Genomic DNA, 22,816 nt, shown 5'->3' on the forward strand with positions numbered 1-22,816 from the left:
AACAATCCTACCACACCATTATGCTATGTGAAATCAAAATGATCAAATTCTATAAAAGAAAGAAAGATTTTTGAATCAGTGACTAGTTGTGATATAAATAGCTACTAAACTTTCATGTCTTTGTACCATTCGTACCTCCAGTCAACACAAGGATATTCAGTGGGTAAACATTTTGAAATGAGGATGAATTTAAGAGTTTTTAACAGCATCAAAAGACAAGTGTTGACTTTTCATGTTTCAATCAAATTTAGGCATAAAGGCATTCATTTTTAAATGCCATGAAAGGCCAGACTCATCCCAGATTTAGCTGAATAAAGAGGGACATAATAAGAGCTCATATGACTGAACAGCCCTTCCTGTTGTTATTACCAGTATAGTAGACATAGTCGACAATGTGGTCTGTGGGGACTTGTTGCTCAGTTGTAGCCAGACTACCCTGTTAGCTCACACAGCAGCGCCACACCCTTTCATCCCTCTGTGAACACACAAGTGGGCCAGTAGAACTGGTATTTGGATTAGCTAAGCACTCTAACATGAAAAAGGATATCACTCAGTGATTCAGGGAGTGGCCTGAAAATGTGTCCAGCCGCTAGCGGTTTGCCATGGCTTTTGCTCTATTATATGGCATCTGCTGAGTGAGGTCAGGCATGATGGATTTTTAGTTATGAAGAGGTCTCACAGCTGCAACCTTCACAGCATGCCGTAGTTCTGTCCTCTCTCGGAAGTAACAATAGCATTACTGTTCCTAATATTTCCCTGGCAGATTAGATAAACAAGACTCCCACACTGTGGAACATAAATACATTTTGTCTGTTTTATTGAAACTCATAAATATTCAGTGAAACATTCAAATCTAAGAATGAAGAATAAGTCTAATGTTATGATGCTTAATTTGACACATTTATAGTCTATGTACTTGGGTTACAGAGGTTTAAAAGCACGATGGATGATTATATAGAAACATTTTCCAAATCCATTTTTTCCCTTCTGAGGCATAAAGTAAATTTTAGGCAATCTTATAAGTGTATGAGAATGCCATTTTTATGGCAACACAGGCGTAAGTATTTATTGAGCTTAAGACCAAAACTAATTTATGACGTATCTTTTATAGTAATATCATAATATATACAACATTATTGTGGTTGTGTGCAACTGTGGCTCAAGGAGGTTAATGGTTGAATGTTTGGTTGAATGATTGTGCACATTCACCAAATAACAAGTATATCTTTGGACTGTGTGAGAAAGCTAGTGTAACCTGGAGAGAACGGATGCACACGCAAGTTGAGGGAGGACACTCGAACACCACACAAAAGGAACTCAGCCAACAGGTGGATTTGACAACACCCTTTTTCTGCGAGGAGACGGAGCTAACTACTGCATCCGCTGTGTCACCAGTTTTATTCATACATCATTTTAATGCTGATTGCTTTCTATATTGTTCAAATTTCTCATCTGTTGAAAATAATTACAGGTGTGGCATGTTTTTAACTTAAAATACAAAGTATTGAGTGATGACTACAAGAAATGATCTGAAATTAAGTACAAGTGAAAAGTGGCAGCAAGGTACAAATACTTTAAATACTTTGGGCAGCTGCTGTGAGCTTTTGTGTGTATTTGCTGATTAATGAAGATTTCACTACAGAAAAACAGTAAGGAGGGGAGCGCTTGCCGGGGTGACGTCATTGTGATCCACATCCACGGTAGCAGGAGGGGTGAGGTGGCCAGCCGCTGATCCACCGGTATCATGGCTTCCTAACAGGACGGGGGGAAGTGACTGAGTGGAAAAACAAGGATTTTTGTCTAATGTCCAACTGATCATCGCCCTTTCTAGAACCTGAGATTGGGACAGAGGGGCTCGGCCTCCCTTTTCGCCTCTCACGGCCGCCCCTGAGATCCAGTATATACTTTAATTCTTCTCGTGAATTTCCATTCGTGAACCGTGGAAGATGGCCGACCCGGCGGAGTGCACCATCAAAGTGATGTGCCGTTTTAGGCCCCTGAACAGCTCCGAGGTGACCAGGGGCGACAAATACATTCCCAAGTTTCAAGGGGAAGATACCGTCATTATCGGGGTGAGTTGATTTGTGTTGCTACCTGTTTGACAGAGCCCTCCGGCACTGGCAGCCGTGCGCCATTTTTGTCTTTCGGTGACGGCAGTTAGCACCTTAGCCTGTTAGCTAGCGGCGCTAACCTGCTCACGGTTGCGTTGTTTCGCTGGCCCTCGGCTGGCGCCTCGATTCAGTGGCTCACGTATAACGTGCTAAGTCTTCAGCTTTAATTTTATATACAGACTCCGGCAGGATTTAATTCCACGTTTCGGAAACAAAGCCCAGTAGTTGTTGTCATAAAAATGTCACCACTCGCGGTTGCCCTGTCATTGCTAGCGAGCTGTCATTCAACAAAGCCACAAACAGCGACAGGTTAAAATGTCGTCGGCGGCCGCGCGCTTGCCTGCCAGTCCCATCCCTTACAAACTGCAATATTATAACGATATAAATTATTCATAGGGTGTGCATCTGTAACGATAACTCTATTAATTATGAACAGTTTGCGTCAGCATAAAGCGTAAGCCAGCTTTGATTTGGTAGTGGCTAGCAGGCTAGGCCAGCTGGTAGTTGACAGATTAGCTGGCCTCGGCTAGCTGGCTAGTATTAATACTGTAGCTTAATCAGAGCTAACATCAGATAGCCGACCAGCTGGCTGTTGAACCAACCCTTCTGCAGACCATGCTGAAGTTTATCAGAGTATTGGATATGAGGGTGGGAATGAGGAAGAGGAAACGTGGACACACAATAACTGGGAGTGGAAATGTCCATTTTCATGCAGGCCAGTTGTAGTCTGTTGGACTAAAGTGACTGGACACATTGCAGTGCTATCTTATAAAATCCATGTGTTTTCTTTTCAGGATGTTTAAACTAGAGTTTTTTGTCTTTAGTTTAATTACCCCCCTTGCACTTGATAGGGATAAAAGGCTTTGGAACAGTTACCATCACAACAAAAGAAGGAAATGCCTTGCAGTACCATGTTACCTCCATTTTACTAAACCAACAAAGAACTTGACTTGAGAACCATTTGCAAATAATGTGCACTTGATGCTTTGTCATCGCAGGCCTGTAAAGCATGTCTAGAGCAGGAGCTGTTCACACAACTTGATGTCCTGCCATTGCATGCCTCTACACAAAAGGAAGTTACCCGATCTTTATGTATTTCACAGTTACTTGTAATTAAGAAGCAAACAGCCTAAAGCCTGAACTGACATTTAAATTTTACAGTGTATGCTCAACAGGTGAAAGGGAGTGGCATATTATTTGAAGAAAACGTGGTTAAATATTAGTTTTTCTTGACGGCAAACTGCCTCACTCTTTGTGGACTTTGCTATCTTTATGATATGATCACCAATGGAAATACAGCTTTAAGAGAGATTACAAGGCAATAGAAACTTGTCATAGATTTGAGTCACGTCTTCTCGAGTAAAACTACTAATTTAGGTGGTGATTGTAGAGTACAACACAGCCATTCATTTCCTGTCATGCAAAAACAGAGATGGCCGTTAGAGCTGTGTGCTGAGTTCTTGAATAGTTTTGCTGACAATGACTTCAGGCCTCTAGCTAATAGCAGGCACACTGTCTGTGCAGCTAAGGCATGATGCGGCCCTGCCCAGTTCAGAGTGCCAGTCATAGTGGCAGAATACCAGTGCAGATTTTGAGAGACGCAAGTGTTGCGAGCCAGTAGCGAATCGTCTCTGTTGGTAAATCTGCTTCGAGAAGTACAGGACCTGCAGCAGCTCAGGGATCCTGTGTAATCCCCTGGTGTTTTTCTCTCCCGGTTACCAGCTGTTGGACCAATCAGAGCAAGTGGGCGCTGGGCAACCACTGCGGGTGGGGAGGGTAATTATTATGGTGATGTATTTTGTTTTGCAGATGCTCTTAGCTCATACTTTGTCCGTTTTGAAACAATTCAGGGCGTGGACTCTGAGCTGGGACTGATACCTCAGCATCAGTGCCCACACTTCCAGTTGTAAAGAGAAGCAGCTAGACCAGTGCAGACCATTTTTATAGTGCTTAATGCTCCTTTTTAGCTTTGATATTTGCTGATTACCAGCACACTTTGTCTTTTCGGAGGAATTCATGCAATACATCAGAGTTCCCCTGTAGCTCACTTTTAGGTACTCCCAGTCTTTTGGCTTGAAAGCGAGAGGCAGATGAAGTTTCCAGATGAGGTGGTATGGGTGTCGTAACTAGCTCAATTTGCCAAGAAAGCTTTGCCATCCTAGTGTGAGTGTGCAGCAGGTGAATTATTCATGCTTGATTTCGTTCTCCGTCAGTGGTACACAGAAAGATCAGGTCGTCACCCCCTTTCTTTACTGTTACGTTTGCTATTTTCATACATTAGCCTCAGATGTCCCTCAAGAACAGCTTTGAGGTACTTTTACAAAGTGTAGTACTGCAAAAGCGTGAAAGATAAATGGGAGGAAAATTATGCAAAAGAGGATATAAAAGGAAATGTTGTATAAAAAAATGATATGCACTTACATATGAGTGCATGTGTGGTGGATAAAGAGCTACACACTAGTTTCTCCTCTTGGAATTGTTTGTTTTTCCCAGTGGGAAATAACTAAACATTATAATAAGATGCTTCTCAAGTGAGCTGCTGGTGGCAGTTGGTGGATAGTTCTGCTCTGCAAATGTGGTGAGCTCAACATGAACACACCTGGTCCTTCACCTGCTGTTAGAGGAACCTTCCAGCTCACATAGAATTTCCAAGGACAGACGCAAACTGTAGAGTAAGGTGGCAGCACTGAAGTAGGTCCTACGTCCTAGGACTCCTAGTCGGTAGGAAAACCCGATCTTGGCATGATGTGGGCTAGCTGGTTAGCAGCAACTAAACTCTTAAAAGGGGAACTTTTTGATTACACATGTAAACGCTAAAATGAGTCGCTAGTATTGTTGGATGGTCTGCCCAAGTAATATTGATGTGTGTGGTAGGGTTGTCACAAAACTAGAATTTGAAACTCGGTACTGATACCTCGGGAAATATTTGATACCATATTGTTTTCACAAAGGGAAAGATTTTGACCCCACCCTGCAACAACCGAAGTAATGGCGAAGTCATCTCTCGAAAACTTGTTAATTTAACCTGTTAATTTAATTTTTTTCTTTCCCAATTTGAAGTTAGAGTTAATAAAATAAGTGTTTAGAAGTTCTTAGAGTATTGGGATCATTTTATCACAGATCGTGAAGGTAAAATATATTTCAGAACCTAGGCACTGATACCTAGGTCACAAACACCAAAAATACTTACTCTCTAAATAATTGAATTATTTTAGAAGAAGAACAGTATGAAAAAGTTAAGAATAAACACATAGTTAACGTTCATCGTCTATCTGCAGCAGTGTTGTGTGAAGTTGTGAATCGGCTGGAGGAGGCCACTGTTGGTATTGATACTGTTGCAAAGGTGTATTTTAATTCGATATAAATTTTTAGTATCACTTAATACAGGAGTATTGATATTTATGTATTTAATTTTGAAAACCCTAGTATGGAGAAACACAGGATAAATAAGAGTGCTTATGCAACATGTAAGATGAGATAAATCAGATATACTGTATTTATCCCAAACCATGGGAACTTACTGTGTTCCAGCAGCCAAAACATTAACCATAACATAGACAAGCTAAGTAAAATAAAACTGGACAAAACAGCGAAATCAGGTTAAAAAATATGCAAAAGGAGCAAATTGAAACAGAAATGATATGAAATGGTTTGAAGATTTTCTGTCCTTGTGACAGCAGCACTTAAACAGATGACAGAGAAGAGTGAAAGCAGTCACCACCTTTTATTTTTTTTCTGCCATATGTAAGAAAAATCCAGATTTTGGGGGGGGAAAAAAAAACCCAAGGTTGTATCATGCTTCAAATATTAAGACGCATTGGGTGTTGGTAGAATAATCTAATTGTAGCTTTATTGTCTAAGATATAACTTAATACGTCTCATAGAAAACCATCAGGAAGCAAGGGGTGTGACAGAGCACTCATAAATACTCTAACAATACATTTCACTGCAGTTACAATTTCAGACAGTAATCCCATTAGACCTAAGTGCAGGTAACAATGAGGACTTTAAAGTCAAGCTCTATTGTTTGCTGACAGCGTCTGGCAGTCCTGATAGTGGCTCAGCACTCTTGTTTTGGGTCAGTTTCCGGGATGTGGCTAACTGGAGTGAATTACAAATGTCTTAAGATGCTGCCGGTAGGTATTGCACAGAGCTGTGCTTTAGATGTGACCGTCTGTCAGGAGGGGATTATGAGCCGGTGTGCAAATTGAGGACATCTAAGCACAGCTGCAGTTGTCTGAATAATTCCAACACCGGTAAACAGGCTGTTGCATTTGCTGCCAGGCTATGAAGTATCTGTGACTTTACCTTGAGTAGTGAATGTGTTTGCTTTTATTCCTGGCCTCAAACTAGCAAGCTAGTAAGTGGAGCCTTCAAGGTGACAGCAGCTGCTTGTCGACATTTTCATCTTCCTAAACAGGTGTTAATGCTGAATCTGACAGTAACTTACCTGCTGCCATGTCTGTTTTTAACCTGGGCTATCACTAATGAGGCTCTCTTGTGCTCAGACTGTTAACACATCACAGCTACGTCCTTGCCTGTACGGCTGAAGACAAGATGAGAGATCCAAACCTTTAGAGACAGCATGCCATCCCAGCTGAACTTCAGATTTGCTTGTAGCATTAGTTTTATCACCCCGCGGTTCATAATCTTCTTCCTCATCTTGCACTTCGTCATCTTGCCAGCTATTGATTGCTATCTGACTGAAAGTCTACTTTGAAGTTTTGACTAGCCTGTGGGTCAGAGTGAGATACACTTGGCTTTTTTGAAGCAGGATGGCTCTTAAATTAGCACTAAAAGCTCAGGGTATACTTTAGTTTATTTCAAATGCTGAGAGAGATGTGGGATGAGAAAAGCTATATTAGGTGGGAAATGCAAGCATTTAAAGGTTAACTAGAGTGCAGCTGACAAAGGATGAATTGGGTGGAGAGTAAAAAAATACAACAGTATAAAAGCCGCCAAGGTTTTAGTTTAGGTTTGTTTATTTATTTATTTTGTCCAACATCAGATGTCATCCCTCCTATTAAAATACATTTCCCGGTATCTTTCAGTTTTTTCTCTTAAAAAAAAAGGAAAATGTGTTTGGGGAAAAAATGCTTTTAAACACTTAACAACTGATGAAACACACCTAAAGTACAATTAACAGTGTTTCCCTACACGTAGACTTTACAACCATTAATGATTTTACTGGTGAACAATGCTGCCACTCTTATTTTGAAGGTTCAGTTACTGCTTACCAGCTAGCCCTGGTCCTTTTGGTGTCATGTTCTGCTATTGGCAGGCTGATCAGATCCACGTTCTGGCGAGTCTCTTGTGTCACGATCAGGGGTCCACCCTGACATCACCATCTACCATTATGATGGTAGGCCTTATGTTGTAAGCTAGAAGGCCACAAAAAACAGAACTTTTGCAGCAGGTGGAGAGGCGGTTAGTGGGCTGCTCCACTGTGCTGTGAAAGACTGCAGAAGAAGAACTACCGTCACCAAGTGTGGAACATCTGTAGCAAGAAACTGTTTGGATAAGCAGCTAATTACTCGTGTGTTATTTATTGTAACAAAGTATTATTTAGTAATCCAAATAAATAATATTGTGTGGTGGGTCCCCATGTCTGTCTTTGAGTTACTGTAGATAAATCTATGCTGCTGCTGTTGCTGCTGCTGCTGCTGGACATTTTTGTAAGTTTGTATAACTTACAGCCTGCTGGACAGCTTCCATCAGGAAACACCTATCCGATTCTGGGTGGGAACATGGTCCGTTGTGAATTCCTATTGTGTCTGTTAGTGAAAGAAACTATTGTACACACATCTGTTTACAAAACACACGTCGGTTTATTTTTCAGAGATTGCAGATTATTGGCTTTCTTTTTCTTTTTTACTGTGTCATTAATACTCCTCCTCCTTTTTTTTTTTCTTATTTTTTCCCCCTGCAGGGTAAACCTTACATGTTTGACAGAGTGTTTCAGTCAAATACAACACAAGAACAAGTGTACAACGCCTGCGCCCAAAAGATTGTAAAAGGTGAGGGGTTGCTTTTATTTTTGTAATCATTTTATATTTGCTTGTTTACAGGCATTTACACAGCAGATCAGTTGAATCTTTGCTTTACTAAGTTCTGAGTTGTTGTTGTTTTTTTTTTTCTTGTAGATGTTCTCGAGGGTTATAATGGGACAATTTTTGCATATGGGCAGACATCATCTGGTAAAACACACACCATGGAGGTAAGGATGGCCTCCAAGTCTTGTCTTCAGTAAAATTTTCATTTGACTTTGAGACATTACAGTAATTTGTTCTGTGTTCCCAGGGGAATCTCCATGACACAGATTCAATGGGAATTATCCCCAGGATAGTGCAAGACATCTTCAACTACATCTATTCCATGGACGAAAACCTGGAGTTTCATATCAAAGTAAGAAGACGGGATGCACAGAACAGTGATCCAACAGATTAAAAAAAAGTTTTTTTATAAAAAGTGCAGTTTTTACTCCTTAAAACTGAAGTTACATTTTCAGATGTATGGTTAAGATCTGAGACTATGAGTGCAAGAGACAAGCTGCTTAGTTCCTTCTTTTTTTGTAGTCTGCGGTTATTCTGCATTTCTTTTGCCTGAGACAATATAAGAGACGGAGAAGGGTGATATGCTTTGAACTGCAATGTCATATTTCCTGTTTGACCCAACTCCTTTGAGCTCTGCTCTTATGTTAAAGCCCTTACTGTGAAACTGTACTAAGTACCAGATTTTAACTGTCTGCTGCTGCTGTATTTGAAGTATGTGTGAAGAAATGAATTAAATCATTTAATCAAAAAGATCCAAGAAACAATTACAAACTACACTCTTCAGACCTTTGCACATCTGTCTCTTAGAGTAAGGCAGATCGATGAGTGTGCATCTGGATTGTCTAGTTTGTTCCTTCAGTTTGAAGCCCTGCATAATGAGATTGTTTATCTGTTTACAGGTTTCATATTTTGAAATCTACTTAGACAAGATCCGGGACCTTTTGGACGGTAAGTGTCAAACATTTCTCATCTCCTCTAATTGTACCAAACTTTGGTAACACATGTCAAAGGAGGAGTCTGTGAAATGGAAATTAATGAGCAGCAGTTAGAAGCACGGTGTGGCAGTTGTTAGCTGTATATGTACAGAATTGCAAATGTAGGTAATTTTGTAAGTGCAACAATGTATAAAAACATCTAAAAACTAAGCATAGCAGCAGGCTGTTTCAAGAGAAATATTTATTTTGTTTATTTGTATTTTATTTTATCTTTATCACGTATTTCCATGCTTACACATTTTGAGTCATATATGTTTGCACTATCAAGTACAACTTTATAAAGTGCTCTATGAATATTGGGATGATGTATACTTCCTTTACCAAGTGGCTGCCATCTTGACTCAAGACAGCAGAAATAGAAAGATGACCAAAGGGAGGGGCAGTTTTTAGTTGGTTGCATGAGTATGCAGAGTCAGGACAACTGATTTTACTGATGCTTACTGAGGTCTAGCAAGCTTGTTAACATGTGAGTTTGTGGCCTTGTTTTACGTATCTTGAATTGCTATCTTCACTGTCTCAGTAAAAATTGCAGGTAAAGGTAAAGAAAGAAACTTGCCATCTTTAATTCAAGATGCACTATATTATCAAAAGTCACTACTACACAAGTGCGTAGCATGCGTGTTATGCTAACAGTACAAGTACACACTATATATTCATATCAAAATGAGCTGCAGAACCTGATCCGCACAGTGTTTTGTTGTGTCAGTTGTGCTGTGCGTTAAATCTCTCACAGTACCCAGTTCTTATATTGCCCTGCATTGCATAATAAGGTTTTGTCATCATTTTTTAATAAACTAGGTGTTTTATTATTAATTGTAAAAAAAAAAATACAGGTCGTCATATTTCTTGCTGAGTGGGTTTTTCTGGCTTTGTTGTTGTAAACGATCTAAAAGGAAATGGTTTAGAAGTCCAAGACAATGAAGATAAATGTAGAAATGGCAGAAGACTGAACACACATGAAGATATGAATAATAGAACTTTCTGGTCGGATAAATGGCCTTTATATGGCCAGCACAGGAACAGTGAGTATAATGGGTCCAAAACTTTCAGTACATCTACAAGTCTCGCCACTTGGCAGCATTGTGAAATGCCACAGGGCACTAATTTAGACAGTAATTTTGAAATGTTATCTAAATTAAATTAAATTTGACTGGTCACTGGAATGTACATATACAGAGAAACCAGTCAAATATTGACAAAACAAAAAGCACTTGGTTTGCTGTTTTATGGTTTTAAGGCTTTTTCTCTGCCATTTCTGTTGCGTCTATAGATTTCATTTCAAGATTCTTTCTAATGTCATGGCTTTGTCTTTTATAATGCCTTTGAATTAAATGTTTCCATTTCAAAGTGTTTGTAGTTCAAAATTAGTTTGTAAGGCTGATTTATTCCAATTTACTTCCAGTGTCAAAGACCAATTTGTCAGTGCATGAAGACAAAAACAGAGTACCTTATGTCAAGGTGAGACCTACTCATATATATCAAATTTCAACAAACTGGTAAAACTTGCTGGAAAGAGAAGACCAAGAGTCTAACCTCATGTTTTCCTTTTTTTAAAGGGCTGCACTGAGAGATTTGTCTGCAGCCCAGAGGAGGTCATGGATACAATTGATGAAGGAAAAGCTAACAGACATGTAGCAGTTACAAGTAAGATACCACCCTCTGTCATGAATCTATTTACTGTAGATTTTGTATTTTATAGGCTGATGATGTCTGACCCAATGTCGCCTCTCCCTCAGACATGAACGAGCACAGCTCCAGGAGTCACAGTATCTTCCTGATCAATGTTAAACAGGAGAATACTCAAACAGAGCAGAAGCTCAGTGGAAAGCTCTACCTGGTAGATCTGGCTGGTAGTGAAAAGGTAAACTGGAACATTTCTTACATATTGGCCTCAGTCGTATTCATTCTGCTCTAGCAGTAACTTAGTGATAAATTATTGTAATATAAATTGTTCCTTTGGTTTTTTTTTTCATGTAGTGGCAAATAATTCAGGCTACAATCCATTCTTTTTGTTGACTATTGAACTTTATTTATTCTCTGCGATTCTCAGGTCAGTAAAACAGGTGCCGAGGGAGCAGTGCTGGATGAAGCCAAGAACATCAACAAGTCCCTGTCATCCCTGGGAAATGTCATCTCTGCATTGGCTGAAGGAACGGTCAGTACTACTTTGTTATAGATTTTAGACTCTTACTGTGATTCAGCAGTATAGAACAAAACAAAGGAGTATTTTTTTTCTTCCATTTAAACTTGAACGTCCTACCTTCCTAACACGTGCAAATGCAGCTGATGTCAAAGAATGTAATAGTCACCTCACAAATTACTGAAAAACTACAAACCTGCAAAAACTACCCCCAAAACAAAGCATTTGAGGCATTTACTAAAAGTTCCCTTTTGGCCCTCAATCATGTACCGGCTCCCTAAATGCTATGAAAAGCCCTGCTTTTAAGCATGCTTCAAGTGTGTACCAATTTTGAGTATTTTTTGATCGTGTCTAGGATTTTTATTATTTATTTTGGATGAATAATTATCCATTTGGTAAAGGTGTTTTATATTTGAGGTCTGTCTTTGGTTCAAAACGTTATGAAAAATAATTTGGTTTTCACAGCATAATGTGGTGTATTCAGCATAATAAGCATTAAATCTGTTATAACCTCAGGCTATGCTCTTTTGCCTCATGCTTCTGTTGCATCTTGAAGCAGACAGGCATTACTATTATTGTAGCAAACAGAAGCAAAGTCGGTACTACCGACCAGCTGCACAACCCCAGGCTTGGTGTGTTTGTTGAAAAACCACAGTCCTTTTCTGTGGTCTTGATGTGAAAGTAACATTTTCAGCCGTCTACAGGTTCTTTGTGCTGCAGTAAGACTTAAGCAGATTTAAAAAAAAAAAAAAAAAAAGCAAAAAAAAAACATTTCTCCCAGCAATTTTCATTCTGATTTCACCCTTTTCATTTTGATCAACGATTGGTCTGATGTAGAGACTCTTGGCTTTGTAAACAACCTGAGGCGGGCAATGGTGTAAAACAAATGAGCTATTGTCCACAGATGTCTTGCTTACCGCTACTGTGTGTAGGAGTGTGATGTATAGGAGGCTGTTTCAGCTTAGCCATTTGGATAAATGCGAATCATAAATCAAGTTATTATTTAAATGTCTGTTTTTTCTAAACTTGTGAGACCTGTAATATAGGCAGATAAAGGTTTCTAACCCTCCGCTGTAAAAGGCTGATGGGGTATTGTTGTCAACCTGCCGGGCACAGCGATGCCTCTAACCTAAACAATGCCTCATGCCCCAAAAAATGTACCCAACTTGTCCACATTTCAAGCATTCAATATGTCTTTTAGTGGTTAGCTTTGTCATTGCTAACCATTAAAAGACATATTGACATGCAGTTGATTCTTTTAAAAATAACCTATCAAAACCAAGTGGTAGAAGTTGCTCAGGCAGGTCAAGTTAATGTCAGTGCTGTTTCAGAACAATATAAGGACTCAAAATGCCCTACCAAATGGTTGAGCAGAACATTAAAGGGTTAATGTTTTATTCAATATGACTCAAATTGAGTGACTGAGCCCAGAAACTTGTAGGGTTGGTCGCTATCTTTGTGTGTGTGATGAGATCAGGCAGGAAGAAAAGAGGAAGATCTGAGAGGTTTGGTGTGACAGACGAGAGTGTTAGGGATAGGCTGAGAAGTAAGTAGGTGATCTACTGTGGCCGAAGGAATAAGAAATTTGACCTAGTTAGTATTGTTAATATACTCTGTAAATTTGTAGGTAAATCATATTGAAAAAAGCTGACTTCCAGGCCTTTTAATGTTTCTTCACTTTTTATTGGTTGTTTAATTTCTGGTAAATATATTAATTGACTGCGCCTGTCCTTCAAAGTGTCCTCTGTCGAAAAGGAGGTTGAGCATCTCTGTTGAGATACCTTCTCTGAGAACCTGATGCAAATCTTATCCTGTCACTGATATTAGTCACTAATATCAGTGACTACACATGTGCTGTGGTTTAAAAAAAAAAAAAACTTTTTCTCTAAAGCTTTTTTTATTAATTTTATTTCAGGGAATTGAGCTATATGTGATGACTATAAAACATTTAATTATTAATCCTAATTTCATATTTATGGGACTAATTGCAGAGCTGGTGTTTTACTTGTGTTTGAATACAAGTGTGCTTTTCTGTCATTGAATTTTATGTTTTTTGTTGCCCATTTCAAGGCTTACATCCCTTACCGAGACAGCAAGATGACCCGTATCCTGCAGGACTCGCTGGGCGGTAACTGTCGAACTACCATTGTCATCTGCTGCTCACCTTCCTCCTTTAATGAGGCTGAAACCAAAACCACCCTAATGTTTGGGCAGAGGTCAGTAGGCTGATGGAAATTTTTCAACTGTGTTGGTTTTGTCAAAACAAATCAGCTTCATGTCCCACTTTGACATTACAGAAAACTTTTTCATATAAATTAAGCAACTACATTAGAAAATGTAATTATAAATATCAGATTTACAACAAAGCAGAATATAAAGTTATAAAAAAAAATACTAGTTAAGTCCCAGATGGTGCATTTATGTGCTATTTTCCTTGTAATGAATAATGATGCATGAGGTTTTTCTCTGGTGGAAAACAAAAATGTATTTCTTCATAATCCAGAGCAAAGACCATCAAGAACACAGTGACAGTGAACATTGAGCTGACAGCAGAGCAGTGGAAGCAGAAGTATGAGAGAGAGAAGGAGAAGAACAAGACCCTGAGGAATACCATCACGTGGCTGGAGAATGAGCTGAACCGCTGGAGAAATGGTGAGGCTGTCGTCTAATCCTTTCTCAGTGCCGTTTATGAGAAACAACTCTTCTTCCATCTACTGAACACACGTTTTCCTGCTCCTCCTCAGGTGAGAGCGTGCCAGTGGAGGAGCAGTTTGATAAGGAGAAAGCCAACGCCGAGGTGCTGGCCCTGGACAATATTATAAACGACAAGGCGGCCTCCACGCCCAACGTGCCCGGCGTTCGCCTCACTGACGTGGAGAAGGACAAGTGTGAAGCAGAGCTGGCCAAACTCTATAAACAGCTGGATGATAAGGTGCGTTTGTCAACCTGTGTGTGACAGGTTTTAAATAATTACTACTTAGTAAATGTGAAAATGGAACAACAGTTAAGTTATACCAGTAACTAAAGATTGATTCCCTTCAGACTTTATTCTGCTTCCTTTTCATTGGAAAGTAGAAGTCGGAGTTTTCTTTTGAAAATCTTCAGTTATTAAATAAGAAAAATGTTCCTTTAATCATCCAGACCATTCTTTGTTCAACCAGTGGTCTTTCACCTTGTAATTGTCTACTTGTGGTGTTTGGCGTGAATGCTGATGTTGCCGTCTGTCTTTACCCTTTACAGGATGAGGAAATCAACCAGCAGAGCCAGCTGGCTGAGAAGCTGAAGCAACAGATGCTGGACCAGGAGGAGGTGAGTACTGGAGGTCTAACAGGTGGCGTGGAGGCACAGATGCAGAGTGAACTCGTGATCTTTGTAGTTTCACAGCAGCGAGGAAACACGTGAAGCTGTCACATCACTATGAAAAATGTTTTTATTGGACTTACAATGCAGTCAGCTTTCCTTATTGTTGCAATGACACGTTTAAAAGAATAAAACAAAGTTAAGCTGCTTTTCCTTCATCCAGCTTCTAGCCTCTTCCCGTCGTGATCATGAGAACCTCCAGACAGAGCTGAACCGCCTCCAGGCGGAAAACGAAGCCTCAAAGGAGGAGGTGAAGGAGGTGCTGCAGGCTCTGGAAGAGCTGGCTGTCAATTATGACCAGAAGAGCCAAGAGGTGGAGGACAAAACCAAGGAGTTTGAGACCATCAGCGAGGAGCTCAGCCAGAAATCGGTGAGCCCGGAACAGATATCAGCATGCTCATAGACTCAGTGATACTTTAATTTCATTCGGGTGCCTTTTACTTGTCCTTTATAGTGGCCATGTTAATATGCAACACACAGACACAGCACTATAATTAAAGCCTTTAAAACCTGCGGGGATTAAAAACTAGAACTGACACATTCACCCCGGCAAACATGCGCATATTAATTGGTGCTGCAGACCCTTTATTTCTGTAAGTAACTGAACCATGTTCCATAAAGTGGAGAAGTACTTGGCAGATTGACTAAATGCCTTCATTCTTATTACGTGCCTGAAGGCAAAAACATTTAATTTATGATTTTACAAAGGTAATTACACCCTCAAATAAGTCTCAATGCCTGTCTACAAGAACATATTGAAAAAGCAGCAGAGGAGTGAGGGAGCAATGCCTGTAGTAGTAGCCTTTTGGCCACATAAGTTGTCGTGTGCAGGGTCAGAGAATGTGGAGGAAACTTTAATTGGCATGCACTGATCCAGTTTTTTCCACTTGCAGACTGGAAATCATTCTTGTGTCTGTATAGCAGAATCAGTCTGGATATTGCTTCCCTGACTTTTTTTTTTTTAAATCTAACAGACACATATAAAAAATAACATAAGTTTATGGAATTGATATCTATCAGTATGCTAATTAGATCAAAATGCATAGAATAAATAACATAATAACATAAACATAAATAGCATGCTTCTCTCATTTTAGCTCAGTGTGAGAGTCAGTAGGTCACTAGTTGCTGTTATTAATTATAGGTTCACCTGCTCACATACAGCTGAAATAATATTAATTGCAGAAGTTTTACTTGCAGGTGCAATAAAATATTCCCAGCATGTGCTACACTTGAACACAGTGAGAGAGAGATGCCTGACAGGGAAAGATGAACACGCATACACCAGTACACTGGTTGTATTGTTGTATTACAGAGAATGGCACTGAATTAAATTCAAATATTGGTTAAGAAGCAAGAGGGACAGCTCAGGCTGAAGAGCTTGGAGACAGTTGTGAATATATTGGACAAAGGAATACTAAAGATGGAGCAGATAGGAAGGAGGAAAAGAGGAAGACCACAGACTGTATGGCTGTAGTGAAGAAGGAAGTGCAGATGGTTGGTGTTGGGTTGGGATAGGGTGAGATGGAAGAAAAGGAGGAGCAGTGACAACTTTAGTGCTGAATAGTTCAACAGCAGTTAACTTTGTATTAATACCTTCTCTTTTCTTGCAGTCCATCCTGTCATCTCTGGACTCTGAGCTTCAGAAGCTGAAGGAGATGTCCAACCACCAGAAGAAGAGGGTGACTGAGATGATGTCATCACTGCTTAAAGACCTAGCTGAGATTGGCATCGCTGTAGGCAGCAATGACATTAAGGTACTGAGCTGATTTCTGCACTTTCTGGTTCAGCTTCTATCCATCTTTTTCCAGTTTTTGTTCCTCTTTTTCTTGTTTCTTTTTCCACTATGTGGTCTTAACGTCGTTTTTCATTTCAGCAACATGACGGTGGCAGCGGTCTGATTGACGAGGAGTTTACAGTGGCCCGTCTGTACATCAGCAAGATGAAGTCAGAAGTGAAGACGATGGTGAAACGCTGCAAGCAGCTAGAGGGAACCCAGGCAGAAAGCAACAAGAAGATGGATGAGAATGAGAAGGAACTGGCTGCCTGCCAGCTGCGCATCTCCCAGGTATGTGGAAACGAGCCAAAAACGGCACAGTGAATCACGGCTTTCACTGGCACCTATGTATTTACATGTGCCTCTTTCCTCCGTCCAAAGCACGAAGCTAAAATCAAGTCCTTGACTGAGTACCTGCAAAATGTGGAGCAGAAGAAGAGGCAGTTGGAGGAAAATGTGGACGCTCTCAATGAGGAACTTGTCAAGCTCAATGCTCAAGGTACGTCACTCTGTGAGGGAAGGGCAGGAATTAAAGCACCGACACTGGCACTCACTCAAAGTCTGCTTTAAGACGACGTGCAGTCTAGCAGAAATAAACAAGCTTTCACGGCTGGTTAAACTCAGTGTGGTTACCTACAGAAAATAATGAGTTTACTTTGAGGATCTTTTGTAGCATGCGTTCAGCACTTTGTCCTTTTGATGTCAGTGAATAATGGGGAATTGTTTTCTGTTATGCAGAGAAAGTCCATGCTATGGAGAAAGAGAACGAGATCCAGACTGCCAATGAAGTCAAGGTGTGTTCCTCATTCCCAATAAACAGGATGTTAAAAAACAAAACAAAACATCAGTTTTATTTTAGGGAAGTATTTTATTGTTGACAGCTCCAGAGGAAAATTACACACGTATTTTATTCTTAATTTCTGTTTCTTAATTTTATTGTCTTATTTCTGTGTTGGTGTATGTTTTTACCTTTATTGGGCTGGCTGTTTCACATCAGCTGATGATGGCCAGAAGAGACATTAAGAACAAGTGGTCCTTTGAGTCTCATTTTGTCCTGCCATATAATAGTGTGAGATCAATTGTGGGTGCATAAAATGCTACATAAAATGTTCTCAGTGGCGGCTTTTGGCTGACTGTTGTTACTAAAATATGTCATATACTCCCATGCTAATGCTAAATGTCATCCTGGTAACTTTTTGTATCTCATTATCATTTTGCTTGTTATTAGTCAGTGAAACTTTCCTTTGAATCTGATTATCTGTTTATGTCTGTGTTCAGGAAGCAGTGGAGAAGCAGATCCACTCCCATCGTGAAGCTCATCAGAAACAGATCAGCAGCCTGAGAGATGAGCTGGACAACAAGGAGAAGCTCATCACCGAGCTGCAGGAGTAAGGCTTTACAGTGTCCGGCTGCCTTTGTCGTCAGTCTTTGTCTGTGCTCACATAGATGCAGTAGTGGGACATGGAAACCCACAGCCGAACAAATATTTATGCAGAGTTTAATTGAAACTGCATGGAGGTTCATGAGAAGATTAGAAAAAGTGCACTCAGGACTTGGATATGTTGACTGAGACATACTCTGATTATGATTTTATTTTGTTTCTTCTAGTCTGAATCAGAAGATCATGCTGGAGCAGGAGAGACTCAGAGTGGAGCATGAGAAGCTCAAATCCACCGATCAGGAGAAGAGCCGCAAGCTGCACGAGCTCACGTATGTTTACTGTCCACTGGTCGCCATTTTCTGTTTGTTTTTTCTCTTCACTTACAAGATGCAACAAAAAACAACTCTGACAACGCGCAGTTTTGTTATAGTTTTTTAGAATTTCATATGTGATGTATTATTGTTCTTTTGTTCTTCTTCAGGGTGATGCAGGACAGGAGGGAGCAGGCCAGACAGGACCTGAAGGGTCTGGAAGAGACAGTGGTGAGTTCATTGAAATTGTCTGATAAATAAAATACATGGGTTTGAACAGTTTGCCCAGGTGTCTTTGACTACTTAGCTTAGCATTCTTTTTAATCCCAAGAGAAGGATGCCATCTGCTTTTATATTTAACTCCCTCGATCTTATTTTGAAAATTTAGCAATCTAGTCCCCGTTTCATCTTCCGCTGGCTCGCTGTAGTGGTCGTCATTGTTATTCTGTTTTACCACAGTCCAACTCAGTGTTGGACTGCAGCACTCCGTAGTCTTTGTTCAGCTCTGGAAGTCCTCTGAAAGCTAGTGGGCCACTCTAATCACAGCATACAACAGATGGAGAGCCTGTGCTATGCTGAGGTCTCTCCGAGGCTGAGGAGCAGAAGCCTGCAGTCCAGTACTGTGGAGTTGAAGATGACTTGTGGTGCAGAAGAAACATTGGGCAGCCAATTCTATTGCTGCATGATTAATTTATCACAAAATGCTCTGCTGTTAAAATATTTTGAGAGGAGCATGTTATGAACAGCATTATTTGGCATGCTTGTCTTACTTTTGCATACAAACACACTACCATTAAAAATGGGATTCACCTCTGTAGGAAACACACTGCGTTTGTTTCATTATTCCTGCAAATGAGTTTAGAATACACTTTTCTGTTTTTATTTCAGGCTAAAGAGCTGCAGACTCTGCACAACCTGAGGAAACTCTTTGTCCAGGACCTGGCCACCCGAGTAAAGAAGGTGAGCATTCACAGGATGACGGGCAGCTTACCAAGAAATATTTATGTCTGTAGAGAAGAACTTTGAGTTTAAAAAAAAAAAAAAAGAGACAGAGAGAGAGCACACCAAAAATCACATGCAGCAATAAACAAGGATGTGGTGACGGATGGGAGGCGTGTATATTAATCTCTGTTCATGAGTCACATCTGTTTGTTTTTTATTTTGTGCAGAGCGCTGAGATGGACTCAGATGACACAGGTGGGAGTGCAGCTCAGAAACAGAAAATTTCCTTTCTTGAGAACAATCTTGAACAGCTCACCAAGGTTCACAAACAGGTACGAGACAGATGTGCACACCAACGTGGTTTTTTTGGGTTTTTTTTGTTTGTTTGTTTTTTTGTTCATGCCATATTTTTTTTGCCTGTTGTAGTTCAACCCATCTTCCCTTGTTGGCACTTATGTATGAAGCTAAAATGACTAAATGATTTCCACGTTTTCACGCAAATTGTCCCACAGCTGGTGCGTGATAATGCAGACCTGCGCTGTGAGCTTCCTAAACTGGAAAAGCGTCTTCGAGCTACGGCTGAGCGGGTCAAGGCCTTGGAGTCTGCTTTGAAGGAAGCCAAGGAGAACGCCGCCCGTGATCGCAAGCGCTACCAGCAGGAAGTGGACCGCATCAAAGAGGCCGTCAGAGCCAAGAACATGGCCAGGAGGGGACATTCAGCCCAGATTGGTTAGTAGGAATGAGCAGGGCGGTGAACACCCCTCAGCATTCTTCCTTTTATTTACGACAGAAAGTCAACATTTTAATTTTATGGTGGCTCAAAGGAGAACATCATGTTGCTGTTTTGCAGAAGATTTTGCTAACCTGTATATGAATATCATTTAAATAGAAAGCTGAATTTACTTTGAAACCTGCAAATAGCTTTGTGTTGGTGTAATTCTTTTTTTTTTTTTTTTTTTTTTTTTTTTTTTTTTTTTTTTTTTTTTATCTACTGGATTTCTCAATTATTTGATACCAAATATGAGTATTTCTTTTTTATCTCTGTAGATTATATGTTGAAAGGCACTTTAATGGGAACCTGTTAGGCTTATGTCTCTGCTTTTTTTTCCCCTGAAGTTCTCTAAGATTAGCTTTGTATGATTGACAGTTCAAAATAATCCACATTCATCTTATACCAGGCCTTGGTGTATTCCTGCTGTTTTGGCTCCACTGTAGCTTTTGTCTGATTGGCTGCCTGTCATAAAGCAAACGGTCGTCTTCTAAAGGTAACTTGTCTTCCTCTTCTGCTCAGCCAAACCCATCAGGCCTGGGCAGCAGCCAGTGGCATCCCCCACCCACCCCAACATTAACCGCAGTGGAGGAGGCTTCTACCAGAACAGCCAGACGGTGTCCATCAGAGGAGGGGGCAGCAGCAAGCCTGACAAGAAGTAAGTAGTTTGTAGTTGTTTTTTGTTTTTGTTTTGTTTTTTCTCACACAGCAATTCTTAAAAGTACACAATAACGCATCTAAAGCCAGGCATGGTAGACTTTCTTTAATATCCAGGAGTACTGAAGATATCCTGTTAAAAATCATTTTTATTTATTGTACAACTGAAAACTTCTTCTCAAGTTAAATGAAAGTAGTCTTCACTAATGCACTTCACTAATTTTTATATATATATATTTTTGTTATGTAGCTGAAGAGCAGCAGAACAGAAGGACGACACCACAGAAGAAGCCAATGTCACCCCCCGCCCACCCCGACAACCTGTCATTCCATTACAGCGAACAGACTCCTCGTCGCTGCTTTGGAACCACGAAGGAGTTTCTGAAATATAAATATATATATATAAATATTCCCAGCTTGTACAGCTCCAGCCCCCCCACCACCACACCTCCACCTAAGTCCCCCCTCTCCCCGAAGTTCTAATCATGACTTATCTCTTTTTCTCTTACTGGATATAATAAAAGAAAGAAGACAACCGTTTTAATTTACAAAAAGCCAAGATAATATTCTTATTCAGGCAACCAAACGCAGTCTTGAGCGCAGCCTCGGCGAGCGAAACCGCAGCGCGACTCGAATGTGTAGCTTCGGGTTTGGTGATTTTGTTTAGTTTTTTTCTTTTTCGTTTTGCACAGTCTGTCGTCATCTGTCGTCGTGCGAGTAGTTCTGCACTGTGCCAAGCTGAATGTAACGGTCGAAAGATCCAAAAAATTCATAGAAATAAACACCTAATATTAAAAAAGACCAAAAAAAACGAAGAGGAGACCCTACAGTGAGAAACAGCTTGACCCTATAAAGCTAACCTCTGTACAGTTCATTGTTATTATTATTATAATTATTATTATCATTGGCTGTTAACCACACTTTTCTCTGGGTAGATTTTACATGCTTCTTTAAGGGAAATACAAAAAAAGTACAAAAAAATGTTTTGAATTGACTAGATGGCGTCGAGCACTACTGTTCTGTCTGATCTCGTTGTACAGTTGTAAAATTGGCACTACTGCACACGTTTCCCTGGAGAGACGAGGCTAAACACAAGGATTAAACTAAAGCCAAGAAGACGTGCGACAGTGTACCGTAGGTGTATTTACCTAAATACCTGTGGAGGCCAACTGTTTTTAATATTAAGTTAAAAAGGAAGGATGCAAAGAATGTAGAATGAAGGGAAAAGAGAGGAGGAGGATCCGGTTAACACAACAGACTTCCACCTTTTAGCATAGCCTATGCTACGTAGCTAAATGTACTGTTTTTACTTCTCTGTGGTTAATAATGACGTGTTAATGGAAGCTGTTTGATATCTCTCTGCACATTGGAGCACATAGATTGCAAGTGTATAGATGGAAATAGCACACGAAGCTCGTCCTGTCCTCGCTGGGTCCCTGTCGGTAACTCGTCTCCTTTCACTCGCGTATTCAGGACCTCTTCTTTTTTGGTTCTTGTTACTAGTTTGACTGTTGAATCCCTGCAGTGTCATGTTTTCTTTTTCAAGGGTGCCTCGCTTCTTCCGTCTTCCCTCCCCACACCTTACAGATTAAAAGACCTGTAACTGTATGCGCCCCCTTTCGGTTATAAATTAGCAGAGTGTCATGCTGGGTTTTATGTACTGTATCTCTTTCTTTGTTCCATAGATGGTGTAGATTTCTATTTCAAAGTGGGGGGTAACGACGGGCGGGTGGGGTGGGATCGTTCAGTTGATGGGTTAGACCTTCGCCGCTGATCAGCCAGTCAGGGAGAGCGGGGTCTATAATTGCACAATGATCTTCTGTTATCATCTGGAGGAAGGGTCTATTTAACTAAATCTAACCAGGGGTGTAGATTTTTTGTGTTTTTGTTCTTTGTTGTTTTTTTTAGTGGGTTTTTTTTAATTGTTATTAATTTCCCATCACATCTTTATTTTAACCCTGTGAAGCCCCACTGCATTTGGCAAAGAGCTTGTTGTGATTGTAACCCCAGCATGAGAACACTAACATCTTGTGCAAGTGCAATATACTGTAAAATACACTGTATATCAGTCGGCCGGCAGGTGTGATCAGGGTGTGGTTGCTGTGGTAGTACCTGCCCAATCCTCCTTTTTGTGTTGCGTTTACTTTCACTGGTGTCAAGTCCACGGTGTGTGCTCTCTTTCTTTGATCACTCTTTCTGAAAAGCTGAGACATGTTGCAGATCGCTTTTTGTTTTGTTTTGTTTTATATAAACGTCATATTCTATATCAAATCTACTGCAGCTGCTGTAATGGAAAGTTAACAAAAGTGCACAGATTGTA

The 22,816-nt window shown here is 40.2% G+C and overlaps 1 protein-coding gene across 1 annotated transcript; it reads left to right on the plus strand.

The window, feature by feature from the left end:
• Window positions 1-1,714: 1,714 nt before the first annotated feature.
• LOC134616287 (kinesin-1 heavy chain) lies at window positions 1,715-22,217 on the plus strand. The gene is made up of 26 exons (XM_063461028.1): window positions 1,715-2,072; window positions 8,041-8,128; window positions 8,255-8,328; window positions 8,412-8,516; window positions 9,064-9,112; window positions 10,562-10,617; window positions 10,716-10,803; window positions 10,896-11,020; window positions 11,210-11,314; window positions 13,370-13,515; window positions 13,803-13,951; window positions 14,044-14,231; window positions 14,540-14,608; window positions 14,823-15,029; window positions 16,273-16,416; window positions 16,536-16,727; window positions 16,818-16,935; window positions 17,175-17,230; window positions 17,715-17,824; window positions 18,045-18,146; window positions 18,299-18,359; window positions 19,017-19,088; window positions 19,298-19,402; window positions 19,583-19,799; window positions 20,362-20,497; window positions 20,747-22,217. Exons 1-26 carry the CDS (start codon window positions 1,947-1,949, stop codon window positions 20,748-20,750), a joined length of 2,892 nt encoding a protein of 963 aa, XP_063317098.1. The 5' UTR covers window positions 1,715-1,946; the 3' UTR covers window positions 20,751-22,217.
• The last annotated feature ends 599 nt before the right edge of the window (window positions 22,218-22,816 follow it).

Source organism: Pelmatolapia mariae, linkage group LG18 (assembly GCF_036321145.2).
Source record: "Pelmatolapia mariae isolate MD_Pm_ZW linkage group LG18, Pm_UMD_F_2, whole genome shotgun sequence".
Classification (NCBI taxonomy): domain Eukaryota; kingdom Metazoa; phylum Chordata; class Actinopteri; order Cichliformes; family Cichlidae; genus Pelmatolapia; species Pelmatolapia mariae.

Bases quoted from the DNA above. Each gene is read 5' to 3' on its own strand.
- LOC134616287 (XM_063461028.1), top strand. From the start codon at position 1,947: ATGGCCGACCCGGCGGAGTGCACCATCAAAGTGATGTGCCGTTTTAGG. The intron at 8,517-9,063 runs GTAAGAAGACGG...ATCTGTTTACAG, and splicing joins ACCTGGAGTTTCATATCAAA to GTTTCATATTTTGAAATCTA. The intron at 17,825-18,044 runs GTAAGGCTTTAC...TGTTTCTTCTAG, and splicing joins CTCATCACCGAGCTGCAGGA to TCTGAATCAGAAGATCATGC.